The sequence below is a fragment of the Centroberyx gerrardi genome, chromosome 16 (assembly GCF_048128805.1).
Source record: "Centroberyx gerrardi isolate f3 chromosome 16, fCenGer3.hap1.cur.20231027, whole genome shotgun sequence".
In the NCBI taxonomy this organism is placed as follows: Eukaryota; Metazoa; Chordata; class Actinopteri; order Beryciformes; family Berycidae; genus Centroberyx; species Centroberyx gerrardi.
This window is the reverse complement of record NC_136012.1, coordinates 10,949,725-10,960,600: the sequence shown is the minus strand read 5'-3', so window position 1 is coordinate 10,960,600 and position 10,876 is coordinate 10,949,725. Positions and strand designations below refer to the sequence as shown.

At 49.3% G+C, this 10,876-nt stretch overlaps 1 protein-coding gene across 1 annotated transcript; it reads right to left on the bottom strand.

The window, feature by feature from the left end:
• Nucleotides 1–2,331: 2,331 nt before the first annotated feature.
• On the bottom strand, nucleotides 2,332–10,182 carry fgf18a (fibroblast growth factor 18a). Its single transcript, XM_078289110.1, has 5 exons — nucleotides 10,127–10,182; nucleotides 6,446–6,485; nucleotides 6,078–6,258; nucleotides 4,137–4,243; nucleotides 2,332–3,963 (listed from the first exon to the last, which is right to left on the bottom strand). Exons 1-5 carry the CDS (start codon nucleotides 10,156–10,158, stop codon nucleotides 3,694–3,696), a joined length of 630 nt encoding a protein of 209 aa, XP_078145236.1. The 5' UTR covers nucleotides 10,159–10,182; the 3' UTR covers nucleotides 2,332–3,693.
• Between the last annotated feature and the right edge of the window lie 694 nt (nucleotides 10,183–10,876).

Here is a 10,876-nt window from a genome sequence, read left to right as displayed (position 1 = left end):
TTAAGTGAGAGGAAAGAGATAAGTCAGTCACCTGTTTTCAGCCAGTATTTGTGATGTATTGATGGAATGTGTGACATCACAAAGGTTAAGAAGGCGACATCAGAAAAGGAACTGGAGAAAGACGGTGATGCTCGGAACTGAGAATTTAATACATGGACATAGGTGCAGATACATCTGTAAAATTCTAGGGGTGAAAAGTGGATGCAAGCCTGTTTTCAAGTGTGGGGTTAGGGTTAGGGTCAGTTACCAATGTGGATAGTTGACTTACATTGGTAAACTCCCTGATTGTCCCATCACACTGTCAGTCATAGCTAATATCCCACAGTCATTTTAAAGGTGATAAATATGTAACCTCAGTCTCCAGTGTCATAATATGGGGTTAAAATTGAAACAAAGCTGTTAATATTTATATTTGAGTTGCTAACTGGCCATTATTTATGAAGTCCTAGTTATTTTTCTTTAAGTATTGCAATTTTGATTTGCATAAAGGCATTTACCAAGGAGCAGGTTGCTCGCTATGTTTTGTGGTAAACACTGCCAATGTATCATGGATGGCCACCAGATGGGGGTATAAACTCAGCTATCCCCTACAGTGTGAAAGTGTTTATGAGACTTAGACCCTGACTGTTTGGTAGCCAAATTTGGAGTCTAAACAACCTGTTACAGTAGATCTAATACACAGTACACTCCTACACCATGGCTGTGAAGGAGGAAGGTATGTTTAAAATGCTAAAAGGGGTATCTGAAAAAGCTCTGGATTACAGTTAGTAATGTTGCATTTATAGTAAAGCTCTGGCTAGTGTAGTTCAGCCCACTAATACGTCTGTCTTGTTATTGTACAGTGTGTATCCTCTACACTAGGAGAGGGAGGGGAGTTGGCCTGTTTAGGGGGTTGGTTTTCTACATTTCTGGGTTTAGTTCAGTATAGTAGAATGTTTCAAATTCTGAGAATAAGTTATGTGGGATGGATTTGTGCTTGGTGGAGCACCATTAGTATATGATGTGTGTATGTGTTGGATATGGGTGTGTGTGCTTCCTCTGGGTCTGTGGGATTTTGGCCCATAATTCCTGCAGCTCTCAGGTCACCGCTCCGTTCTCACGCACATATTTGGCATTCCTTCCCCGACATGATTACCATACACCTTCCACTCTGGGTTTGGCTCCACAGAATATTTCCATCATTCCCGAGTGGAACTGGAGCGACGTTCCAGAACTGAACAAACCCCCCACCCCCACCCCACTCTCTCCTCCTCATCTCATCCCCCACACCCCCTTTCCCTCCCACCCCACTCTCTCCTCCTTATCCCCCCCCACACACACACACACACACCGCCCCCCCCCCCCCCCCCCCCCCCCCCCCCCCCCCCAGTACAGATTCCTGCTGCCTTGGAATCGGAATCCTCTGGTACAACCCTTTTTTCCCCCTGAGTCAGCTGTTTGTGTCTGCCGGCATGATTGGGTCATTTGGCAGCGACATCTCTTCAATGACCTCCCGCTAGGATGGGGAAGGAAGGGGAGTGGGGGCGGGGGGGGGGGGGGGTGAGAGGGGGATAGATGAGAGAAGGAGCTATGAAACTCTATCTCAGCAGTGCACGGTTCCTTCCATCGCTCTGTGCTATCCTTCATCCATCTTTTCATGGAACAACTTAACACGTGGAGTCGACTGTTGATTATTGCACGACCACAGTGGGCCCTCCACAATTTTGCAGGCAACTTCAAAGGGGCCCCGTGTGATAGGCTAGTCTATCTTTGCCCAATTCTTATGCAGTTTAATATCTGAGATGTGATTTTGACAGCTTGCTTCAACTACTACCTCAACCCACACTCACACGCATTATGAAGAACCAAGAATTTTTTTTTTTGATCAGAGAATGAGGAGTTTCAAAGGCTGCAGAAGTGCAGCAGCGGTGGAAGAACTGTCCCCCATGTTGTGTAAGATGAAGTGGTGTGGGAAATGCAGGATGTTATGGCTTTGCTTTGAATCTCATAACTAGGAGGAGAAAGAAAGAGAAGGAGTTCTCAACATCACTGGAGAGTCTGCTATTGGCCAATGATGCATGCCCAGGGAGCATTTTCAATCATCGCATGTATTTTTCCAATAATTGCGCAGCCAGCATACCCCAACTGTAGACTTTTGTGAACTCAATGAATCTCTTTCTATCCTCCCCCTTGGCAGAAAAAGAGAATGTAAAGGAGCTGTGCAAAGAGGCTGTGAGACACAGAGGAAATGTTTCTGTAAGGTTTACTGAGTCGAGAAAGACTGCTGCACACAGAGCTGAAATAAATAAATGAAATAATTTTATCATAATAACAATAGTATAGTAACGATCATAGTAAGATTGCTTATTTAGGGTTTTTGTCTTCTTTTATATATATAACTTTTAATAAACTGTTCCCTTTAATATTTTTTTCTCCTGTGTGTATGTATGAGACTTTGGTGTGTTCCACTGAATGTCCTGGTAGCAGCATTCTGTATCCACGGTATCGCACGGGATCATCATCCCCTGGGTCGTTTCTATAGCAATGCTAGTAGAGAAGGCACCCTCCCCGCCTTGCTCCCAGCCTCCGCGCTCGTCACCCTCTGGACCTATAAGCTGAGGGTGTTGTGTCCTGGGGGGGCGGGGCATGGGGAGGAGTCGTGTAGCAGGTCTCCAGTTGTCTTTGGTTGGTCGTTGATTTGGTTTGCTGTGATTGGCTGGTTGTTTTTGGTGCAGCTTGGTTTTATACATTCCAGTTCTTAAAGCTTCAGTCCCTTCGGTGAGTTGTCAGGGGTTCACACTGGGCGTGTATGGTCCCTCTCCAGAGTCCCTCGTCATCCAGCTTCACTCATGGTTGTTGGTGCACTTGCATACACACGCACACACACACACACACACTTACATACATTTCCTCGTCTACTTCCTCTTACATACGTGCATGCATTCAGTAAGTCATTCGCTCGATCATTCCCTCATTCATCCTTTTCGTCACTCATCTATCCATTCATCCCAAGTCTCACAGGTTCCCACCAGTCTAGCAGTGAGACAGAGAAGTGCGTCACATGTCAACAGTCCATTAATGTTCCGTTCGATCTGTCCAGATCATTCCATCCCTTTGTCCGCTCCGCCTTCTTCCCGTCTTCTCCTTTCTGCTTTCCTTCCATCTTTCCCTTTATCCATAGGCTAAGCACCCACTCCCTTGTTCAGTCAGCCTTTCCCACTCTTGCTCTCTGTCTGTATGGTCCAGTTGTTGTAATCCCATCCTAGACATTGTCAAAAAGCTGGTCCAGAACAGGAGACATGAAGGCCTTGTGGTTTCTGTGGTTGTGGAAGAAGAGGCCTTTGCAGAATGATAAGCCTGGGACTCAGTTTGGCTGCCCTTCAGGGGCCCTGTCAGTATTTCTGGGCTGTGAAGGGAAGCTGGCCAGGCCCTTGCAGCAGCTGGCAATGGACTGGGTCTTATAGTAGTTAGCGTGGTCCTTTAAGGGAAATAAAACTGGGGAGAGTGATCACTAACTAGGGGGCTGTAGTGGCAAGTTAGTAGGTGTAAAGCTAAACCCCGTAAATGATTCAACAAGAGTCTGGTGAATGTTTGTTATCCCGGCAAAGGGAGGTGTTCAGTGGGGTGCGACAGCAGAAATGAGTGGGTTAGCCGTTGGCAGGCTCAGGTCAAGGCTTTGGATGACAGGACAGTGGGTGTTAGCGTTAGCCACTACTAGCGGGGCCCAGTAGCACGCACCCTCTTGCTCCGCTTGCTCACAGTGGTGAAGCGGAAGGGGGTGGTCAAGTCGGGCTGCTCCCCAGGCGGGAAGCGCTTCATGAAGTGAACGTCCTGCTGGTTGGGGAGCGTGTGCGGGCCGCGGCGAGGACGCCCTCTCTTAGTGAAGCCCACATACCAGCCAGCGTAGCGCGCCGACATCAGAGCTGTGTAGTGGTTTTCCAGAACCTTCTCCACGAAGACGCAGTCAGCACTGCGATTACTGGCCTTCTGAGAGAGCAGAGAGACCCCAGGTACACACACACACACACACACACACACACATACACATTCATCGGGAGAAACAAAGAGAGGCTGGTCAGGAAAAGTAAGGAAAGTAAGGAAAATAACAGACATCTGTCCTTGATAAAAATGTCTTTTTAAATCAAAAGAAGCCTCACCTTTCCCACTAGCTTGCCGCGGCGGTTCATGCACAGGTAGAAGTTGGTTTCTTTGCCCCGGATTCTCACCTGGCTACCAAAGGTATCGGCCTCCACTACGAGCTGGGCTTGTGAAGGGACAGACAGAGGGACAGACAGACATTAGAGCCACAGGCAAGGTAGACTGACAAACTGTATGCACACTACAAGATTTGACTGGTTTATTCGGTTGTGTCACACAAATATAAGGGATCGAAAGATCGTGCTCAGTTAGTTTCATGAATCCTGCAGTGTGTGATCTCCCTTGCTGTAACAAATAACAGCAGACAGACTCAGGCCCATTGACTGACTGACATACAGTACATGTAACACGAATCACACAAAGAAGAAACAACTGGACAGACAGAGGTCAGGCTCCCATCCAGGGAGATTACCAACCACCACGGAATCTGATTTGAGTTTTTAGACAAGGTATTCACGTTGAATCACAGTGTTAGAAATCATAGTCGCTGTTAAACGTGCTGATAAATCACAGACAGATGTAAATGTCTGGCTGGACAGATGGTTGTCAGATAAGCCTGGTCACACACACGGTTATGAGGCCGCTGACCACAAATGGGCCTCGTAAAAAAGATAACAGCCAAGAATAGACGGAGTGCGGTGGGCCAAGAGGAGGGAGAGAACAATCAGACCGAGTGTCTGCAAGACTGTTGTTTTAAGGTATGTGTATGTATGTGCGTGCATGTGTGTGTGTGTTTGCGTGCAGGTGCATGCATGTTCATCCTTCCAGGCAACGCCGCTCCACTAACTACACATCTTCCGAGAGCGCTTGTGCCTGTTTAAAAATAAATCCCTAAAATGGTTCCTACATGACCTTAGTCAACAAAGGGGTCAAGAGAAATCAATACCTCCCTCCCTCTTGCCCTCTTCCCCCAACTCTCCTTTCCTCTCCCATCTCCCTTCTGCTCCCTCGCTTCGTGTTTACACCTTCATGCGCCCTCCTTTCTCTCTGTTATTTCTCTTCTCTCCGCTCTTGTCTTCCCTGTGCAGTGCCTCATAGCCTTTGCTGGAGAGTGATAGGTGGATTGTTCATCTTAGGAGCGGTATTTGTCAAAAAAAGACTGGCTTCTGCATCCATTGTGGCTTGAAACGGTGTGTTAGCAAACTGACATGTTTGTGAATGGGAGCGATGTGTAATATGAGCCCCCACTGAAGTACATAGAGAAATATGAACACTAGCTTTATGGCTTGGCTTTCTTCTGCCCATTGATTCTCTGTGGTTTAAGAATGGGTTAGACATCATTACAGACGGAGAGGGGGAGAGGAGGAGGGAGTGGGGGAGGGACAGAGGGAGGGATAGAGGATGGAGGGAGGGAGAGGAAGCCTGCTGTTTTAAATCCAGAGGAGACAACAGGGAGGATGAGAAATCAATGGAGGGATCGATGAAGGAGATGAGTTTCTAACACTCGGCCCGACACACTACCTGCCAGGCTTCTCCCTCTAACTCCCGCTTTTTTTTTTCTCTCTCGCACCCTCTCTCTCTCTCTCCCACTCTCCCTCTCCCTTTCTCTTGCTCTCTTGTGAATCATTGAGTCAGCAGCCAGTCGATGAGGTCTTTGTACTCCCAAGACAAGCTCCACTGCCCCTCTGCCAAAGCCTGGGGAGGCGTGTGTGTGTGTGTGTGTGTGTGTGTGTGTGTGTGTGTGTGTGTGTGTGTGTGTGTGCCTGAGCAGTTGCATTCTGTATCCGTTCATGCATGCACTTGGTATACTTTCAAGTCTTTGTGGTTGCAGTAGTTCGGTCGTGTGTGGGTGCACGTGTGTGTGTGTGTGTGTGTGTGTGTGTGTGTGTGTGTGCAAGCAAGCGTTTCTCTCAGAGTGCATTCACATGTATGTACCAATGTGTGTTCCACAGCCTGCCTGCTTTCCTGTGTGTGTGTGTGTGTGTGTGTGTGTGTCTTACCATATTTGTCTCCATCCTCTCCGCGGGCGCTGATTCGGCGTCCCAGCACCTGGACATGTTTGCCGCTGGTGCGGCTGTAGAGCTGGTAGACTCGGTGGTGTCGCCGACTCATGGTGTCTCGCACCTGCGTCTGGTTCTCCACATGCACGCTGAAGTTCACCCCATCCACACCAAGCACCTGCTGGGAATACACACACAAACACACACACACATACAGGCAGACACACAGGTCAGCACATACGTAGAGCGACAAAGACAGCCATAAACAGGCTTGAAAAACTGCACGCATTGCCATTATACAGTTAATACAACTTTTATACATCTGTTACACTGTACTTTCCCTCTCTGCCATTCATGCAGACACTCACCTGTAATGGATTGCACATCACCAGCAACATCTGGATACATCTGGAAAAAGTAAAAACAGAGATGAGTACAAAAAAAAGTGTAAGCAAAATCGAGTGTTGAAAGAGCCGGGCGTGACACCATCATTTCCATCCCTTTTTTCTTTTTCTGTCTGCTCAACATCTCTTTTCCTCATTGGGCGATTACTCACACTGCTGGGCGTGCGGTTGGCACGGCGATATGACATACAGACAGGCAGATGTCCAGGGATAGGCAGACGGACAACACCCGGCGCAGTGTTTATCGTTACGCTACCAGCCTTCTGTCCCAGCCCACTTTCTGACCCTTTCATGACTTTCGCCACACCAAAATCTGGCCTCCAAATGACCCGACTGAACCGTGGCTAACTGGCAAACATGCCGAGACGACTAGAACATGTTTTGGTTTGGACATCTAAGGGTCTGGGCTGGCTTATTTGGCTGCTCTGTGTATGTAGACAGCTGGGGCTGGACTACAGGTGTACACTCCACTATGGTGTGGCTTTGCAGAGCGGTGGACTGTGTGGTTATATTCAGAGATGTTTTGAATGAGTGAAAACATGTGCCACTAAACTGTGCAGAGAGATGATTTAATGGGGAATCAACTGGGGGCGCAGTAATTGCGTTGATGTAGTGCGTAAAGTATGTTGTGTTTATTGTACATGTGAAATGTTGGCAATCATCTATCCTTGTTACTATCCAGGCTTTTATAGGCATTTATGACTGAAGGAGGTGGTTACAGTTAAGATTAGAATGCTACCACACTGCTTAATTGAAGTTTAGACCTTGACCTTGGATGTATTGTTATTTACAGCTTTAGCTAGGGAGGGATTGTGACAAGCCAAATCTGCTTTGGCAGTCCTTGAACTGCATTGCATTAGTGGCTCAAGACTTGATGAAGTTCATAACCAAGTGTGTGGGCCGAAAAGCAATTCTATGAATTTTGTCTTTCCCCACCTCATCTTTTGCTATCTCTCTGCATGCCTCCGCTCTCTCTCTCTATTACTCTCTCCCTCTCTCACTTGTTGTCCTCCCTATCTCACCTCTACCTTATCGCTCCTTCTCTCCCTCTCTCTCTCTCTTCACTCTACATTTCGCCTATCATTCCCTGCCTGCCATCTGCCTTTATGTTTGGGGTTAGCGGGGTGACTCCTCCACACTGTCATGGGCACACACACACACACACACACACACACACATACACACAGATGTGCAGATGTGCGCAGGGTATGTGTGTGAACAGGAGGAGCAGGCAGCTGACAGCTGGGCCAAAGCAAAGACATATGCACTGCTGAGGGAGGGAGATAGTGAGGAGGAGAGAGAGGTAGAAAGAGAGGTACACATAGGGATAGTGAGGAGGCAAGAAGCATAAATAGAGGGGAGAGGTAGACAGAGAGGGCTGATAGAGAATAAGAGAGTTAAGTGAGAGATAAGGACAGAGAGAATGGGGAAGTGTACACTGGGACAGTGAGAAGGAAGAGAGAGGGAGCAAAAAAGACCAAGAGGAGAGAAAGGAAGAGAAAGAGTGACAAAATGAGAGACAGTGCTGCAGCCACAGAGTGCAGTCTGGCGTGAGAAGTAGACAAAAAGATAAATAATGGGAAAGAAAGAGGAAGGGGGTTCAACTCATGCACATCCTAACACATGTCACTCCCTCTTGACTCACACGTACACACACACACACACACATAGCTTATCCTCTAACGCTACATTCACAAGCCTCTTGCTTCCTCTCTTCTTTCTCCCTGTGTCTCTTTCCCCCTCGCTCCCTCCCTCGCCCTTTCCCCTAGCTGGTGTATCGGCCCCTGGGTTTTGCTAATAGATGCAGACACCCAGGGCAACGCAGTAGTGTGTTGGCCCGAGCATTCTGCCTGCGCAGCTGAAAAAGGCCGAGCGCCTGTGCATTGTGAGGACTCTCAGCTGTTAAAACACCACCGCTGCGCTGCCGCCGAGGACACTGCGAGAAAAGTGCCTCGGCTCTGGATTCTCCCGCTGCCTCCAAAACCACAGACACTCCATCGTATGCCAGCCACAGAGGGAAAGAGAAGGAGAGAGAGAGAGCGAGAGAGAGACGGGATCAGCGGGGTGGGGGAGGGATGAGAAAACGAGAGAATAAGAGAGCGCCGAGGAAAGTCGAGAGTGAGCCGGGGAGAGTAAAGACAGAGGGAGGTATGGAGAGAGAGAGAGGGGAAGCCCGGTGCGCCTTGGCTGGCTGCCAAAACAAGCAAGGGTCTGACATCATAAACCTGCGTCCCAGCAGGTCTACCATATGGAGGCTGCGGTTTGGGCTAGTGGGCCTCAGCGCCGAGCGCTGGGCACCAGCGCGGAGCGAGAGCGGTCGGCCTGGTGGGACCCAGCGCAGAGCGGCGGTTTCAGCAGTGTGTAGTGGTGGTTAGCGTGGTAGGCCAACACTGGAGCAAAGGGCCTCGGCGCGACGCAGGAGTTTCAGATGTTCAGCAGTGGGCCTCGGTGAAGAGTGGTGGTTAGGCTAGTGGGCGTGTGAGTGCGGCGTAGCGGTATCAGCAGTAATAGGCCTTATGGTGGAGCAATGGTTAGAGAAGTGGTGGGCCTGAACATGGAGCTGTGGCTTTAGGGGAACTGCACTATGTCCTGCGGTGGAGCTATGGTGAGGGAGCGGTACCAGGTTCCTGTGCAGAGCAAAAGGCCCTTGGCAGCGTTCACTGGCTTAAGACTCGAGTTTGTAAAACAGCATGTTTGTGAGGATAGCTGCAGTCTTGATGGAGTGAAGTGGCTGTGGTAATACTGATAGGCAAGAAGGAAACGAATGGAGAGATGATTGGCTCTCAAAGACCTAAACTAAGACCAGTAGACTAAACAGTCAGACTCTCCTCCTCAGATACTGCCAGGGGCGCCATCATTCATCGGTTATTAATTCATACTTTTATCGGAGCAAGTATCTGTGGAAAAAGGTATAAGCAAGACAGGAAGACAGATGTAGGCAGTTAGGTAGGTAAGTAGAGAGAGTGCGAGAGAGGCAGAGACAGGGAGAGAGAGGCAGGCAGACACCAGCAGCACACACCCTGTCCAGGTTGTGTGAGGAATGAGAAGTATCTGGAGATGACTGCCATCTGGGAGAAGTACAGCCGACACAAAGAAAGAAAAATAAATCCCTTGGCTTTTAACAAGACACACCTCGAATGGGCAAACTCAAGCCCCCTGAGTCTGTATCCTCCTCCCTTAGATTTGCTCTTGGCACTTTATCATTTTCCTATCCCACTAGATAAAGCCGGTGTTATTTGACTCAACTTCTGAAATATTTTCAATAGGAAAAAAAGCATTTTCTTGGCTATGGGAAAATGGCCTTCTCTAAGCCAGCTTGGCCATCACTGAAGTAAGTGCAGATGGTGATGGAGATGTTTATGGCAGGTTTTATGAGTAACATGGCCCTGACTCTGACCCAGTGACCCTGAACTGTCAGCCAATCAAAACAGGGCCTTCCATGGCATGTTTTCTATGGGGACTGATGAGGAGTGATGTAATTGTTAGGCACCGTAACCTTCCTCTCCATCATCTTCATCTGTAGCTAGGCCTGCCATGAAAATAATTTGAACAACAGAAGAACAGAAGAGATAGGTGGAGAAATAAGCTTGTTTCATGCCAAGAGTAATATGTGATGAAGTTCTAAAAAAAAAAAAAGTGACTTACAAGACAGCCAGCGTGGAGAGAAGGGACCACATTGCTTCCCCCCTCCACTATGGAACTTGGCCCAGAGTCAGTCTCCTCGCTCGGTCAGAGCCAGTCCGACGGTCCGGAGAGTTCCCGTCTGTGGTTGGAATCCGCTGGATGTTGTGCAGAGTCAAAGAGTCAGCGGACACTCCCGTTGGCATCGGCGGCGGCGTGCCCCGGTTCCCCCGGCGTGGGTGAATGTGTGGGCGTGGGCAAGGTGGGGTGTGAAGCCGGGGTGACTGTGCCACTGTGACCGCCGGGCAACCTCTCAGAGCTGTCCGGAGCGGCGCAGAGAAGAAGGGGCGGGGGCGCAAAGGCGGAAGGTTAGGGCATCAAACGGCTGCGCGCCCCCGGCAAGAAGAGGAACAGGTGAACGCGCGCTCACGCTTCACAGATACTCAACTCCAATCGACCCTGCTGACCCTCGGGATGATGCTCGGCCCTGTGGACCGATGAGGCGCGTGCGTAATCTTCCGCGTAATCCAATGCGTAACGTTTCAGTGCAACAATAAGCTTATACTTGGTCTCCAAAATTAATGCTATAGTAGGTAACATATACAGAGATGATATAGATGTTAGTCCGTGCACAGACAGGAGCAGGAGGCAGGTTTAGTCCCCGCGGGGCAGGGTCAGGCGCTGCTGGAGGTGGGCTACCTGGGCGGGCTGATGGAGGAAACGGCGAGCTGGAGACGGGGGCTCTGCGGGCGCAGGGTGCTGCAGGGTGGCCTC